This window comes from Aquarana catesbeiana, linkage group LG04, assembly GCF_042186555.1.
Source record: "Aquarana catesbeiana isolate 2022-GZ linkage group LG04, ASM4218655v1, whole genome shotgun sequence".
NCBI lineage: Eukaryota > Metazoa > Chordata > Amphibia > Anura > Ranidae > Aquarana > Aquarana catesbeiana.
Window position 1 is genome coordinate 602550457 of NC_133327.1, and position 18204 is coordinate 602568660.

The window sequence follows — 18204 nt, forward strand, 5'->3', positions numbered from 1 at the left end:
TGGAAGATTCCCTATTGTTACTGTTCTGGGGATAACCCAAAATTTGGGATTTTCTTTCACTTTCACTTTTACTTTCAATGATAATGGGAAACAGGACCAATAGATCAATAAAAACCTGACAGGTGTTCTAATCCAACTCCACTCTATCCAAATCTTAAACAAAAAGCTTCTGTCCAGTTATGCTTTAAGCAGTACATGGAATACAATTGTTCTATTTTATCAAATGTATTTTAACATCTACATTTACTGCAGGCGGCCAGCACGGACAGGCTGGATCACGTACATGTATGTCACCCAGCCTGTTCCAGGCTAGGGAGGCGACCACTGTAAACCGGTGGATCCTGGTAGTTATGCGATCACATGATCACAATGTCAATAAAGCTGTTATGAATGAATTTCATGCATAACAGCTGTGTTTCCTATTGAGTGATGCTGTGACTGGCCCACAGCTATCACATGGTACCCAGACCAATCTCACTGCCCTGTCCTATGTGATTAGGTGTGGCCAATCACAGATCACTAGTGTAATCATAGCTGTTATGAATGTTACCCATACATGACAGTTGAAAACATTGCTGTTACAATGACCATCAATGTAACAGCAATCAGAGTGTAAAATATTTAAAAAATCCCTAGAGTAGTATATTGTTACTATGGTGACACTGAACTACTCTAATGAGAGTATGTAAAAAAAAAATGTAAACAGAAAAATTATAAAAAATGTTTAAAAAATTGAATAAAAATGTATTTTACCATACCTTTACCAGTCAGTATCACTGATCACTGCCACACCAGTCATATGATAACATCGTACTGTACTGGTAACAATGTATAAAAACATTTTGAAAAAATGTAATTTCTTAATTTATAAAAAAAAATCGCAACTTCAAAATCTTGCCATTCCTCTTACTAAATGCCTCAGACTGTCTACTTTCCAAAAATGGGTCATTTGAGAGGAATTTGTACTGTCCTGGCATTTTGGGGCCTCAAGAAAGTAGATAGACTGTCCAATCAGGACTGATCAATTTTCAAATATATACCATAGTTCGTAGATGCAATAACCTTCATACAAATCAATTAATCAACACTTATTGGGATTTGATTTTACCAAAGACATGTAGCAGAATACATTTTGGCCTAATTTTTATGATGCAATTTGATTTTATTGGATATGTTTTATAACAGAAAGTAGAAAATAATGTTTTTTTTTCAAAAACTTCTTTTGTTTATATAGCAAAAAAAATGAGTGGTGATCAAATACCACCAAAAGAAAGCTCTATTTGTGTGGAAAAAATGATATTTTGATACAGTGTTGCATGACCGAGCAATTGCCAGTTAAAGAGCACAGTGCTGAGTAGCAAAACAATGGCCTGGTCATGAAGGGGGTAAAACCTTCCAGAGCTCAGGTAGTTAAAGTGGAACCTTACCCATAACAACTTGATAAAAAATGTTCTTTAACAAGAAACATACATTCTACATTAATAATTATGCTACCAAAATTAGTGTGTGCGGTAAATTGCCTCCAGCAGCGTTTCTGTTTCTTCTTGCCAGAGGCTGCCATTCTGCTGAAGCGCAAAGCCCCAGGTGTAAATCATAAAGCGGAAATAAACCCATCGATTTGCCAGTTTCAAAAAACAGTTTGATTTGATTGTGTCCTCAGCCAAACTATCAAACCATTAACTGGCCGGTGTCCTAACTGATCACATGTGCAGCACCATGACAGTTGCAGATCAAACAGAAGCAGCATTCTTGGTTGTAAAGGAGAGGAGGGGTTAATTCCGCTTTAAGGCTGTCGGCAGATCGGCCTCTACAAACTCAGCAGTGCCTAAAAATGGAGTGCAACTGAGCACGTGCAGAGCAGGGTGAGACAATGGGGGTTATTTACGAAAGGCAACTACACTTTGCACTGCAAGTGCACTTGGAAGTGCAGTCGCTCTAAATCTAAGGGGTAGATCTGAAATGAGGGGAAGTTCTGCTGATTTTATCATCCAATCATGTGCAAGCTAAAATGCTGTTTTTTATTCTCCTTGCATGTCCCCCCACGGATCTACAGCGACTGCACTTCCAAGTGTACTTTCAGTGCAAAGCGGATTTTCCTTTAGTAAATAACTCCCTATGTATTCCTGGATTTTAAACAGTATAGGCATTTTTAAAAAATGTTTTACATAGCTTTACCTGCAAAAGGGGCCAGCCTGAAGTGATCTAGCAGGACTTAATTTCACTTTAATTAAATTTTCTTCTGTGTATTCTCATATATGTGTTGTATATCTTTCTATCTTTCTTTCAGTGAAAGGCATGGAGGGAATATTCTTTCCAGATTTCACCATTTGCCCTTATTTTATTTATCACTGCACATTTCTTTTGATACATATTTCATAGTTATTCTTCTTGTTTTTCTTCTTTAATTTGCTTCAGCAATAGGAATCCATTCAGGCCGTGTATTTAGGTTGTATATACAGTGACCTAGAAATGAACAACTGTGACCTCGAAAAGCTCTCTGTTCCTGGGGTAAAGCTGGAGCCTCCTTTTAAACCCGACATCACAAAGTACAAAGTGACAGTGCCAAGTCAACGGAAGCAAATCACAGTAGATGCGTATCCCAGTGATAACGGGGCCTCCTGTACAGTGCTGGTGAGTGCAGCGAAGAAATATAATTCACCTCTCCTCTTATTTTCTGTAAATGATATCTGTAAGATTGTAGATTCATTGTACAACCTAAACCAGCCTATTTCAACCTTCTTAACATTGAGGAAACTCAGGAATCCCTGCCAGTAATTAAACTTATACAATCTGCAGTTGATGGTGCATTAGTGTCAACAGTAATGCCCCGTACACACGGTCGGACTTTGTTCGGACATTCCGACAACAAAATCCTAGGATTTTTTCCGACGGATGTTGGCTCAAACTTGTCTTGCATACACACGGTCACACAAAGTTGTCGGAAAATCCGATCGTTCTATACGCGGTGACGTAAAACACGTACGCCGGGACTATAAACGGGGCAGTGGCCAATAGCTTTCATCTCTTTATTTATTCTGAGCATGCGTGGCACTTTGTCCGTCGGATTTGTGTACACACGATAGGAATTTCCGACAACGGATTTTGTTGTCGGAAAATTTTATCTCCTGCTCTCCAACTTTGTGTGTCGGAAAATCCGATGGAAAATGTCCGATGGAGCCCACACACGGTCGGAATTTCCGACAACATGCTCCGATCGGACATTTTCCATCGGAAAATCCGACCGTGTGTACGGGGCATAAGTTGCCCCATAAGAATAAATAATAAGGAATCTAGTATACCTGACACCCAGAGTTGCTCAGTTCAACAAAATAATTTGCTGGCGGTGGTTATTGAAATTCTCCTTTAGATTGGTGGTGTGTGGGAAGAAAGTTCCTTACATCTGTGGTCAGTGGGAGAATGCTCCTTACATTAGTGGTTAGTGGGAAGAATTCTCCCTACAATGTTTGTCATTGGGAAGAAAGTTCCTAACATTGATGGTCAGTGGGAAGAATTTTCCTTACAATGGTGATCAGTGGGAAGAAAGTTCCTTACATTAGTGGTCAGTGGGAAGAATTCCCCCTACAATGGGAGTCAGTGGGAAGAAAGTGCCTTACATTGATGGTCAGTAGGAAGAATACTCCTTAAAATGGTGGGCAGTGGGAAGAAAGTTCCTAGCACTGGTTGTCAATTGGAAGAGTGTATCTTACAATGGTGGCCAGTGGGAAAAAAGTTAATTACATTGGTGGTTAGAGGGAAGAATGCTCCTTACAGTGATGGTCAGTGGGAAGAAAGGTCCTTACTTTGGTGGTCAGTGAGAAGAATGCTCCTTACAGTGGTGGTTAATGGGAAGAAAGTTATTGCATTGGTAGTCAATAGGAAGAATGCATCTTGCAATGGTGGTCAGTGGAAAGGAAGTTCATTACATTAGTGGTCAGTGGGAATAATGCATCTTACAATGGTGGTCATTGAGAAGAATGTTCCTCCTGCAGATGACTGACATGACATAGTATAGATAAGAGCTATTTTATCTAAGGGAAGTTCCCAAAACATGGCCTCAAATCCCATATATCGTAATCTTTGATGTGATCATGGGATTATAAAAGTAATTTTCAATATTTTTAAATCTGCAATGTTTCAAAAATGTTTACGTGAACATGTTTATTCAAACACAGTAAACTAAAAAATACTATGTACTGTATACAATTATTCCATCATGCAAAATAGAAAATAATTCAGCCAGAATAATTAAGTGTGTGTGTATGTGTATGTGTATGTGTGTGTATATACTGTATATATATATATATATATATATATATACACACAGTATCTCACAAAAGTGAGTACACCCCTCACATTTTTGTAAATTATTTATTATACTTTTCATGTGACAACACTGAAGAAATGACACTTTGCTACAATGTAAAGTAGTGAGTGTACAGCTTGTATAACAGTGTAAATTTGTTGTCCCTTCAAAATAACTCACACAGCCATTAATGTCTAAACCGCTGGCAACAAAAGTGAGTACACCCCTAAATGAAAATTTCCAAATTGGGCCCAAAGTGTCAATATTTTGTGCAACCACCATTATTTTCCAGCACTGCCTTAACCCTCTTGGGCATGGAGTTCACCGGAGCTTCACAGGTTGCCACTGGAGTCCTCTTCCACTCCTCCATGAAGACATCACGGAGCTGGTGGATGTTAGAGAACTTGTGCTTCTCCACCTTCCGTATGAGGATGACCCACAGATGCTCAATAGGGTTTAGGTCTGTAGACATGCTTGGCCAGTCCATCACCTTTACCCTCAGCTTCTTTAGCAAGGCAGTGGTCAGTTTGGAGGTGTGTTTTGGGTCGTTATCATGTTGGAATACTGCCCTGCAGCCCAGTCCTTGAAGGGAGGGGTTCATGCTCTGCTTCAGTATGTCACAGTACATGTTGGCATACATGGTTCGCTCATTGAACTGTAGCTCCCCAGTGGCGGCAGCACTCATGCAGCCCTAGACCATGACCCTCCCACCACCATGCTTGACTGTAGGCAAGACACACTTGTCTTTGTACTCCTCACTTGGTACCACCACACACGCTTGACACCATCTGAACCAAAAAAGTTTATCTTGGTCTCATTAGAGCACAGGACATGGTTCCAGTAATCCATGTCCTTAGTCTGCTTGTCTTCAGCAAACTGTTTGCGGGCTTTCTTGTGCATCATCTTTAGAAAAGCCTTCCTTCTGGGATGACAGCCATGCAGACCAAATTGATGCAGTGTGCGGCGTATGGTCTGAACACTGACAGGCTGACCCCCCACCCCTTCAACCTCTGCAGTAGGGATGAGCTTCGTGTTCGAGTCGAACCCATGTTCGACTCGAACATCGGCTGTTCGATCGTTCGTCGAATTGCGAACGATATGGGCCGTTCGCGCCAAATTCGTGTGGCGCGTCACGGCCCATAATTCACTGCGGCATCGCAGTGCATTGCTTGCTGATGATTGGCCAAGCATGCACTATGACCCGCATGCTTGGCCAATCACAGCGCCGCCTTAACAGAGAGCCGTAATTGGCCAAAGCCAAGGAGGCTTTGGCCAATTATGGCTCAGGGGATTTAGTACACGCCCCACACTATATAAGGCCGCCTGCACGGCGGCCCTGTGCAGTGTGTTCCGGTGTGCTGAGAAATAGAGAGAGAGAGAGAGACAGTGTCATTTCATTTGAGTTAGCTAGATTAGGCAGGACAGTCAGTCAGTTAGCTGCACTTAAAGTGTATTGTCTATATATATGCATCCCAGGTGTTGCATATATATATATACACTGTATTCAGTTTAGCTAGATCCGTTCCTGTTATCTTCTAGACTATTTACATTTAGTGCAGTGCGTCCTGCTCACAGTGTTCAGCTAGATCCGTTCCTGTTATCTTCTTACTGACAGGCAGGCTTGTCTTGTTACAGTATTTTGAAGAAAATTACTGGTGTTCTTTTGATCCTATTAGTACCACAGTCAGGCAGCTAGACTATTTAGATTTAGTGCAGTGCGTCCTGCTCACAGTGTTCAGCTAGATCCGTTCCTGTTCTCTTCTTACTGACAGGCAGGCTTGTCTTGTTACAGTATATAAAGCTACCTGAAGAAAATTACTGGTGTTCTTTTGATCCTATTAGTACCACAGTCAGGCAGCTAGACTATTTACATTTAGTGCACAGCATCCTGCTCACAGTGTTCTGCTAAACCTACAAGTTAGTGGGGTGCGTCCTGCTCACAGTGTTCAGCTAGATCTGTTTCTGTTATCTTCTTACTGACAGGCAGGCTTGTCTTGTTACAGTAAATACAGCTACCTGAAGAAAATTGCTTGTGTTCTTTTGATCCTATTAGTACCACAGTCAGGCAGCTAGACTATTTACAGTTAGTGCAGTGCGTCCTGCTCACAGTGTTCTGCTAAACCTACAAGTTAGTGGGGTGCGTCCTGCTCACAGTGTTCAGCTAAACCTACAAGTTAGTGGGGTGCGTCCACCTCACAGTGTTCAGCTAAACCTACAAGCTAGTGGGGTGCGTCCTGCTCACAGTGTTCAGCTAGATCCGTTTCTGTTATCTTCTTACTGACAGGCAGGCTTGTCTTGTTACAGTAAATACAGCTACCTGAAGAAAATTGCTGGTGTTCTTTTGATCCTATTAGTACCACAGTCAGGCAGCTAGACTATTTACAGTTAGTGCAGTGCGTCCTGCTCACAGTGTTCTGCTAAACCTACAAGTTAGTGGGGTGCGTCCTGCTCACAGTGTTCAGCTAAACCTACAAGTTAGTGGGGTGCGTCCACCTCACAGTGTTCAGCTAAACCTACAAGCTAGTGGGGTGCGTCCTGCTCACAGTGTTCAGCTAGATCCGTTTCTGTTATCTTCTTACTGACAGGCAGGCTTGTCTTGTTACAGTAAATACAGCTACCTGAAGAAAATTGCTGGTGTTCTTTTGATCCTATTAGTACCACAGTCAGGCAACTAGACTATTTACAGTTAGTGCAGTGCGTCCTGCTCACAGTGTTCAGCTAAACCTACAAGTTAGTGGGGTGCGTCCACCTCACAGTGTTCAGCTAAACCTACAAGTTAGTGGGGTGCGTCCACCTCACAGTGTTCAGCTAAACCTACAAGTTAGTGGGGTGCGTCCACCTCACAGTGTTCAGCTAAAGCTACCTGTAGAAGGTTGGTGGTGTTCTCATACTACAGGCAGGCAGTTGATTTTGCTAGCTGCAGTATCAGTGCATATATATATATATATATATATATATATATATATATATATCCCAGCTTAGTGCAGCTACAGGCCATTAGTATGTCTGGAAGGCCAAGAAGGAGAGGCAGACAGTCACAAGCCAATAAGAGAGGGCAAGAAGGCTCTGTGTCTAGTGCTGGTTGTGGAGACGGTGCATCCTCATCAGCATGTGGCCATGGGACACGCTTGGCCTTTTTTTCGGCAGCTGGCCATGTTGAGCCGCAACATGCGGAAGACTTGGTCGAGTGGATGACCAAGCCGTCCTCATCCTCCTCATCCTCTCTCACCCATGCCCAGGGTACTTTGTCTGGCAAAGCAGCGGCCTCTTCCCTCGGCTCAATGTCATCAGTGACTCCTTCCCTAGCCCCACCATGTCCTCCTGAGGAGTCCCTCGAACTGTTTGACCACAGTGTTGGGTACATGCTCCAGGAGGATGCCCAGCGTTTGGAAGGCTCTGATGATGATACTGAGCTCGATGAAGGCAGTAACATGAGCACGGACAGAGGGGGTGCCCAAGAAGGACAGCAATCTGGCAGTCATGCTCCCCCTGCTGCAGCATACTGCCAGGTTTGCTCCAGTGATGAGGAGGGAGGGGATGATGAGGTCACTGACTCAATGTGGGTGCCTGATAGGAGAGAGGAGGAGGAGGAGGAGGAGGAGGCGGCACATCACCAACGAGGCAGGATGCCCTCCAGGGGCCAGCCTAAGGGCAGCACATTGACTGCATCACACCCCAAAGCTCCACATGTGCAGGGCGCTGCAGTCTCTGCGCGTTATTCAAAAAGTTCTTTGGTGTGGGCCTTTTTTGAGACGAGTGCATCAGATCGCACCGCTGCTATTTGCAACATATGTCTCAAGCGTATCTCGCGTGGCCAAAACATCTCCCGCTTGGGTACCACATGCTTGACCAGACATATGTTGACCTGCCATGCAGTTCTTTGGCAAGCGTATCTAAAAGACCCACACCAAAGAACAAAGAGGACCTCTCCTTGCTCCTCATCAGCTGAGATTTCCAACCCCACTAGACCTTCAGTCCTCTCTGAGACCTGCACTGAGAGGAATGAAGGTGTAGAATTAGGTGTGTCACAGCCAAGTACTTGTGGGCAATCTGATTTTGGTACACCGACGTCAGATTGTACCAGGCAAATTTCCCTGCCCCAGCTGCTGCACCGCCGAAAGAAGTTTGCTCCCAGCCATCCACATGCCCAGCGGTTGAATGCTAGCTTGGCAAAATTGCTAGCACTTCAACTGCTGCCTTTTCAGTTGGTAGACTCTGCCCCCTTCCGTGAGTTTGTGGAATGTGCGGTTCCTCAGTGGCAGGTACCCAAACGCCACTTTTTCTCACGGAAGGCGATTCCGGCTCTCTACCAGCATGTGGAAGGCAATGTCCATGCCTCGCTGGACAGGGCAGTCAGCGGTAAGGTGCATATTACCGCTGACTCATGGTCCAGCAGGCATGGACAGGGACGTTACCTAAGTTTCACGGCGCATTGGGTGACTCTGCTGGCAGCTGGGAAGGATGCAGGACAAGGTGCAGTAGTGTTGGAGGTTGTTCCGCCACCACGCCTCCAAAATGCTAATGATTGTGACACACCTCTCTCCTCCACCCCCTCCTCTTCTTCTTCCTCCATGGCCTCTTCCTCGGAACCAGCGGTGCTCCGTAGTCGTTCAAGGGGCTACGCAAGTACGCAGGCCAAAAGATGCCATGCGGTGCTTGAGCTGGTGTGCTTGGGGGACAGGAGCCACACTGGGGCAGAGGTTCTGTCAGCTTTGCAGGGGCAGGTTCAGAGGTGGTTGACACCACGCCAACTTAAGGCAGGAATGGTGGTTTGCGACAATGGCACCAACCTCCTCTCTGCCCTCCGACAGGGACAAATGACCCATGTGCCCTGTTTGGCTCACGTCCTTAACTTGGTGGTGCAGCGGTTCTTGGGCAGGTACCCGGGCTTACAGGATGTCCTGAGGCAGGCCAGGAAAGTCTGTGTGCATTTCCGCCGGTCATATAATGCCAGTGCTCGGCTGACGGACCTCCAAAAGGAGTTTAACCTGCCCAAGAACCGCCTAATCTGTGACATGCCCACCAGGTGGAACTCAACGTTGACCATGCTGCAGCGGCTGCACACGCAGCAGAGGGCCATCAATGAGTACCTGTGCGACTATGGCACCAGGACAGGGTCAGGGGAGCTTGGTTTTTTTTCCCCACGCCAGTGGGCCATGATCAGGGATGCATGCACTGTCCTGTCACCATTTGAGGAGGCCACGAGGATGGTGAGCAGTGACAGTGCATGCATCAGTGACACTGTCCCCCTTGTCCACCTGTTGGAGCACACGCTGCGTGGAATAATGGACAGGGCACTTGAGGCAGAACAGAGGCAGGAAGAGGAGGACTTCCTTAGCTCTCAAGGCCCCCTTTATCCAGACAGTGTTCCTGCGTGCCCGCCGATCACACAGGAAGAGGACGAGGAGGAGGAGGAGGAGGAGGAGGAAGATTGTGTCAGTATGGAGGTGGAGCCTGGCACTCAGCATCAGCAGCAGTCTTTAAGGCATCAGTCCCAAGAAACACATGGACTTGTACGTGGCTGGGAGGAGGTGGCTGCGGACCATGTCGTCCTTAGTGACCCAGAGGACTCCGGACCGAATGCCTCAGCAAACCTACGCTGCATGGCCTCCCTGATCCTGCAAAGCCTGCGTAAGGATCCTCGTATTCGTGGTATCAAGGAGAAGGACCAATACTGGCTGGCAACCCTCCTTGATCCACGTTACAAGGGTAAGGTTGCGGACCTTATCTTGCCATCGCAGAGGGAGCAGAGGATGAAACATCTTCGGGACGCCTTGCAGAAAGGTCTGTGCAACGCGTTCCCAGAGACTGGGAGGTTACAAACTCCTGTTTCTGGACAACGTGTTGCTGAGGCTTCGGTCAGTCAAAGAAGGAGCGGTGGAGAAGGTGGCCGTCTGACCGATGCGTTCAGACAATTTTTTGGTCCGCAGCCCCAAGGTATGATCGGTTCCAGCAACCATCGCCAGCGTCTGTTTTACATGGTGCAGGAATACCTAGGGGCAAGATCAGACTTGGACACCTTTCCCACCGAAAATCCTCTGGGTTACTGGGTCTTGAGGATGGATCACTGGCCAGAGCTTGCACAGTATGCAATTGAGCTACTGGCCTGTCCTGCATCCAGCGTTCTTTCGGAACGCACATTCAGTGCTGCTGGAGGCGTGGTAACCGATCACAGGGTGCGTCTGTCCACTGACTCGGTCGATCGACTGACCTTCATAAAAATGAATCAGTCTTGGATCACCACCAGCTACCAAGCACCTGATGCTGATGTAACCGAATAATTTTTTTTGAAATCTCAGATCCCTTCAAAGACTGCCTATGCTGATGCTGAGTGACTATCCCTGAGTAATTATCCTCTTCCTCCTCAATCATCACGCTGATAGCTTGTAAGAACATTTTTGGTTCTGGGCGCCACCACCAGTGCCTAAGGCACAATTTTTCGGCCCCTGTTTAACAGGGGCATGTAATTACAATTTTTGATGTAATACTTTGCAGCAGGGCTCGTTCCTGCATTCCAACTAGAGTATCTGTGAGGGGTTGCAGTGTTGTGGCACCAGCACCAGTGCCTAAGGCCCATTTTTTCTGCCCCTGTTTAACAGGGGCGTGTAATTACAATTTTTGATGCAATACTTGGCAGCAGGGCTCGTTCCTGCGTTCCAACTAGAGTGTCTGTGAGGGGTTGCAGTGTTGTGGCACCAGCACCAGTGCCTAAGGCCTAATTTTTCAGCTCCTGTTCAACAGGGGCATGTAATTACAATTCTTGATCTAATATTTCACAGCAGGGCCCTGTGAGGGCTTACAGTGTTGTGGCCACAGCAACACCTAAGGCCCAAATTTCTGCTGAGTATATAGGGCAGGACCCTACTTTCAAACAACTAACTTACAAACGACTCCTACTTGCAAACGGAAGGAGACAACAGGAAGTGAGATGAAATCTACCCCTAGGAAGGGAAATTCTCTCCTGTAAGAGTTAATATGGGAAAAACATTTCTCCTTTCCACTGATGCTTTCCAATCCATTGGGACAAAAAGTGAGGTGAAATCTTCTGAAGAGGAGGAAAGACAGCAAAACAAATGTCACAGGGTGATAACCCTTCCCTATGTTTTCCAAAAAGCTTAAAAAAGATTTTTTGGCTGGAGCTAAACACGTTAAAAATGTACCCGTTCAAAATTACAAAGAGATTCTACTTAACAACAAACCTACAGTCCCTGTCTTGTTTGCACCGCCTGTATACTGCTGTTCAGAGTATATAGGGCCTGGTGGCCCCACACCTTTCCTTATTTTAATTTGGGTGTGGGGTTCCCCTTAATATCCATACAAGACCCAAAGGGCCTGGTAATGGACTGGGGGGTACCCATGCCGTTTGTCTCACTGATTTTCATCCATATTGCCAGGACCCGACATTACATTAAACCCGCAAGCAGTTTTAAATGAGATTTTTTCCTTTAAAAATGACATTTGGTGCAGGGACTGTTCTAAACACGGGAAACACGCGTCACTTTACAGGCATACTATAGACACCCCTCAGGTACGATATTTAAAAGGAATATTTCACTTTTTTTTTTTTACTTTAAGCATCATTAAAATCACTGCTCCTGAAAAAACGTCCGTTTTTAAAAGTTTTTTTTGCATTGATACATGTCCCTTGGGGTAGGACCCGGGTCCCCAAACCCTTTTTAGGACAATACCATGCAAATTAGTTTTTAAAATGAGCACTTTTGATTTCGAACGTTCGAGTCCCATAGACGTCAATGGGGTTCTAACGTTCGTGCGAACTTTCGGTCCGTTCGCAGGTTCTGTTGCGAACCGAACCGGGGGGGTGTTCGGCTCATCCCTACTCTGCAGCAATGCTGGCAGCACTCATAGATCATATATATTTCCCAAAGACAACCTCTGCATATGAAGCTGAGCGCGTGCATTCAACTTCTTTGGTTGACCATGGAGAGGCCTGTTCTGAGTGGAACCTGTCCTGTTAAATCGCTGTATGGTCTTGGCCACCACACTGAAGCTCAGTTTCAGGGTCTTGACAATCTTCTTATAGCCTAGGCCATCTTTATGTAGAGAAAAAAAAAAATTTTCAGATCCTTAGAGAGTTCTTTGCCATTAGGTGCCATGTTGAACTTCCAGTGACTAGTATGAGAGAGTGAGAGTGATGACATCAAATTTAACACACCTGCTCCCCATTCACACCTGAGGCCTTGTAACACTAATGAGTCACATGACACCGGGGAGGGAAAATGGCTAATTGGGCCAAATTTGGACATTTTCACTTAGGATGTACACACTTTTGTTGCCAGCGGTTTAGACATTAATGGCTGTGTGCTGAGTTATTTTAAGAGGACAGCAAATTTACACTGTTATACAAGCTGTACACATTGTAGAAAAGTGTAATTTCTTCAGTGTTGTCACATGAAAAGATATAATAAAATATTTAAAATTTGAGGGGTACACTCACTTTTGTGAGATACCGTATATACAGTCAGGTCCATAAATATTGTGACATCGACACAATTCTAATCTTTTTGGCTCTATACACCACCACAATGGATTTGAAATGAAATGAACAAGAATATACAAACTGTTGAAATTCCTTCACCGTTCACCTGATTTGGATGTAAATACCCTTGGATTAAAGCTGAAAGTATGCAGTTAAAGCACATCTTGATGGTTTCATTTCAAATCCAGTGTGGTGGTGTATAGAGTCAAAAAGATTAGAATTGTGTCGATGTCCCAATATTTATGGACCTAACTGTATCACATTGGCATAAGTATTCAGATCCTTTGCAGCAACACTTGAAACTTAGCTTGATCATTGCTGTTTCTACACCTTGGTTGGAGTCCACCTATGGTAAATTTAATTGATTGGGCATGATTTGGAAAGGCACACACCTCTCTATAAAAGGCCTCACAGTTGATACTGCATACAGTGTCAACGGAAAAGCCATGAGGTCAAAGGAGCAGCCTGCAGAGACAATATTATTTCCAGGCACAGATCTGGGAAAGGCTACAAAAAATGTTTGACTGCATTGAAGGTTCCCAAGAGCCCTTAATTCTCAAAAGGAAGAGGTTTGGCACAACCAGGAGTCTTCCGAGAGCTGGTTGACTGGCCAGACTGAGCAATCGGGGGAGAAGGGCCTTAGTAAAATAGGTGACTAAGAACCTGATGGTCACTCTGACTGAGCTCCAGATATCCTGTGTGGAGATGGGACAGCGTTCCAGTAGACAGCCATAACTGCAGTGCTCCACTGATCTTGACTTTATGGCAGAATGGCTAGACAGAAGTTTCTATTCAGTGCAAAACACATGAATGCCAAGCACCTGAAGGACTCTCAAACCGTGAGGAGCAAGATTCTCTGGTCTTATGAAGCCAAGATTGAACAGTTTGGCCTCAATCCTAAACATTATGTCTGGAGTAAACCAGGCACCACTCATCACCTGCCCAATACCATCCCAACAGTGAAGCATGGTGGTGGCAGCATCATGCTGTGGGGGGTGTTTTTCAGCAGCGCTAACCGAGAGACCTGTCAGGATTGAGGGAAAGCTGAATGGAGCAAAGTACAGAGATATCCTCAGAAACAAAACCTGTTCCACAGCGCCCAGGACCTCAGTTCACCTTCCAACAGGACAAAAATCCTAATCGCACAGCCAAGGCAACAAAGGAGTGGCTTATGGACAACTGTATGAATGCCCTAGAATGGTCCAGCCAGGGCCCTGACTTGAACCTTATTGAACATCTCTGAAGAGACCTGAAAATGGCTGTCCACCAACAATCCCTATCCAACCTGACTGAGGTTGAGAGGATTTGCAAAGAAGAATGGCAGAAAATCCCCTAATCCAAGTGTGCAAAGCTTGTCACGTCATACCCAAAAAGACTCAAGGCTGTAATTGCTGCCAAAGGGGCTTCAACGAAGTACTGAGTAGAGATGGGCCGAACAGAACACCTCCCGGTTCAGTTTGAGACAGAACTCTCGAACATTAGCATAGAGAACATGCAACTAGTGCATAAGGAGCTGCCCCCTTGGACTTTTTAGGCAGAAAGAAGTATAGAGGTATAGGGACATGTAAAAGGCAACTCTGTGCCACTTTTATTTAGATACAAAAAAGTAGATGTTGCCAACAGTCAGTAATCATTAAAAAATGGTATTATACAAAGTACACCAATGGAATTCATAATACATGAATATACATATATATCAAATATAATACAAAATATATCAAACCCAAGGTTAATAATCAAGGTACTGCCAAAGTCAAACTGAGGTCAATCCATAAAGATTTATAGCATGCATCCCGACATGTTTCAGAAATCTTTATTGGAACCTATTTTCCTTCATCAGGGGAGATTTACTTGGGGTGGCTTTATCTTTGTCTGCAACACAAACATGATACATAATATGTGTGCAGTAATATTTGAAAACAGTTAATATCATGTAATTGATTCGTATATTGTTTTAAGTCAAAAATACTTACATATGGATTTCATAGGAAGGACATAGAACAAACATAAAAACAATGGCATATACACCACGTTGGCTGGAAATGCTCATACAGGGACCTGCAGACGTGCAGCTGTGCAGACAGGGGGCGACCAAGTGCTTCACACATGCAAGAGACTCCCTGGTATATACCTAGCAAAAAACATTATCTGAAAAGTCATAAAAGAAGAACCCCAGATTTAGTTGAAGCAGTTAAATGTAATTTTATGATGTTGGTAAAACATCAAGTTGTGGTGATTCAGCAAAGCAGGCACACCAAGCCCTGAATTGCTTGGTCAAAAATAGAGTAAATTGTTACCTTTCACTGGAGATGGAATAAGTATGGTACAGACAGCCAGGCAGCAGTCCTCAGACTGAGAGAACGCTGGATGTAAGTGTGCACCTTAAATAGTATAAAGCTGTGTGAAAAGCCAATCAGGCAACCTAATAGTATGTTGCTGGTAGTTCCAATTAATCAGCTGCAATAGAGAGCAGCTGAGATAGGAACTCAGAGTGTCTCCCTGAGGCAGGGGCGCACGGCGTAGCTGCGCCCCAAGGGGCGTGATGACGTCACGCGTCACCAACGGAAGAGGAAGTCCCCATCAGTGCAATGCATTGCATCTAATGGGGACATACAAGGGCTCACTACTGCGCAAAGGCATAGGTGGGGATCACACGGACCTCCACAAACCATTAGCCATGCACAGGAGGAGCCCACCCACCGGGCATGCGCGAGGCACAGCACGGACCCGAACACGCATCATGCACCATCTAGTGGCCAAGCAGAGAAATAGCAGCCAACGTGTATACAAAAACAAAACCAACATTTTTAAATACAAAAATACAATAGACAAAAGTGGATCGAAGAAAGAGGTTAATAATAAATAATAAATAAATACATAAATGTAAATATACAAATGGCAGCAATTAACAGCATGTATATAGTTTATTCAATAGTCAAATCATGCCCATTGCACTGAAATTGATAACCGGAGGAGTAAGAAAAAAGAGAAAAAACAATATTAACAGAGAGTTTGGTTGTACAGTGCCTTATTGAGACCTTGGTCGCATAGCCCTCATGTATCGTCATCTGGGATTGGACCGACATATAACTAATGATGAGAGCATGGCTCAAAAATGGTACATAAGGATGTTAATCCAGAGAGATCGAAGAGACAACAGGGAAGATGGGAGCAGGGCATTACAAATTCAACTCGCAACCCCCTGAAACAAAGCCAGGAAGAAAGGACTTGAAATTGAATGCCTCATTAAGGCCAGGAGGTAAGGTGGCCTGCAAGTTAAATATCCATCTTAATTCACACTGAAGGAGGTGCTTATTAAAGTAGCCTCCCCTTGAATGAAAGTGTACTCGATCAAGTGCCAAAAAGTGTATCTTAGGGATAGATTTTGGATGAACTAGTGCCATGTGGCGACCAATGGGTACATTGGGATCTTGTTTGCGTATGGTGGATAGATACTGATATATACGTTTCCAAAATTCATTAATAGTCTTCCCAACGTAGTAGCACCCACATTCACATGTAAGTAGGTACACTACGCCAGGAGTGTTATAGTTGCTTGGGACGGAATGTATGTCCATTAGGCAGATCAATATGGATACATTTGTCCATATACTGGCAGTATGAACATCCACCACATGCAAAGGTTCCCAAAGTTTTACATACATCACCCTTGTATGATTTGTATTCACTATCTACCAGTTTGCCGCCCACAGGAGTGGCTCTCCTGTAGGCAAGAGCTGGTAGATTAGGAACAAAGGGGGCAAGTAATGAATAGATGCCAATACTTATTGAGCATACATCTGACCTGTTTGTGTTGTGTCGAATAGGTAGTAATAATCCTAGTTGTATCATTTTTATTGGGGGACTGTTTGTCAACATTCAGTAAGTCACGGCGGGATAGACCAATAGTCCTTTGATAGGCATGTATTGGTATATCCACTTTCCAAAAGTCTATCTCTCAGAGTATCAGCTTCTTTTTGGAAGCTGGCATTGTCTAAGCAGTTGCGGCATGCCCTTAGATATTGGCTGTATGGAATCGATGCACGTAAAGGTTTGTGGTGAAAGCTTGATGCAAGGAGTAATGAATTCCCTGCTGTAGGTTTTCGATACAATTCAGTAGAAAGGCTACCATTTTGTTGTTTTTTAACAAGTACATCCAGAAATGTAATCTCGGCTGCACTGTGTGACATAGTAAAACTCAGGTTAAAATAATTTCTATTGATACAAGCCATGAATTCATACAAATGATTGTCAGATTCATCCCAGATGACGAACACGTCATCAGTGTAACGGTACCATGCAAGTACATGGCCCATATACAGCGATTACGAGTCGTTGGTAAGCAGTGAATGTTCCCACTCCCCCAGGTACAGGTTGGCATATGATGGGGCACAGCAAGTCCCCATCACCACCCCCTGTACCTGGAGGTAGTGGGAACCGTCAAAGCAAAAGGCATTGTGGTGGAGTATAAATTCCAAAGAGGTCAAGATAAAGTCAGTGTATCTAGAGTCACATTCACTAGAATGTGACAGTACATGACGTATAGCTGCAAGGCCTTTCTCATGAGGGATAGTTCAATACAAAGACTCAACATCTATGGCAACTAACTGGGTATCGTCCTCAATATGCATGTCTTGAATGATTTGTAAAAAATGGATGGTGTCACGTACATAAGATGACAAACAAGTTACAAAAGGCTTTAGATGACTGTCCACTACACGGCTAAGATTTTCGGTCTAATTTCCGCATCCAGATATGATGGGTCTACCTGGAGGTTTTTTTGGATGTTTCTGCAGTTTGGGGAGAGCGTAAAAGGTGGCTTCTCGTGGGAAGCCCACCCTTATGAATTCCCAGACCTGCTTGGATATGACATTATAATAAAATGTTGCATCCACCATCAGATAAAAATCTTGGGTAAATTTGTCTAGTAACGATCTATGTATAGGACGGTACCATTCAGAATCGTTGAGTATCTTCATACACGTTTCAATATAATGATTATTGTTCATGACCACAACATTGCCACCCTTGTCGGAGGGTTTGATGACAATGCTGTGGTTATTGGCCAATAAATCAAGTGCCATCTTTTCGCATTTATTGAGATTAGCATGTGGTCCAGAGAAATTCTTCATTTTTCTAATTTCAGCTGATACCAATTTAAGGAAAACCACTGCATTATGATAGGAGCTAGGTGGAGGGGACTTCTTTTTTAGTAGGGGGTCAGCGACATGTATATTTGCCTGTGCTGCAGCTGCACTTTGCCGGCGCTTCGGCAACAGTGCCCATTCAGTTCAATGGGCAGGAGCGGTGTATACACCGCTCCTTCACCGCTCCAAAGATGCTGCTTGCAGGAGTTTTTTTTAGCGTTCTGCCAGCGCACCGCTCCAGTGTGAAAGCCTGAGGG

General features: G+C 44.4%; 1 protein-coding gene across 2 annotated transcripts in view; it reads left to right on the top strand.

The window, feature by feature from the left end:
- LOC141140751 (uncharacterized) overlaps positions 1-18204 on the top strand; it is a 133920-nt gene that overhangs the window by 2923 nt on the left and 112793 nt on the right. For both annotated transcript variants that reach the window (XM_073628217.1, XM_073628218.1), the window contains exon 2: positions 2416-2631. In XM_073628217.1, the coding sequence (XP_073484318.1) occupies positions 2470-2631 (162 nt within the window). In that variant the 5' untranslated portion in view covers positions 2416-2469. The remainder of the gene's footprint in view (positions 1-2415; positions 2632-18204) is intronic.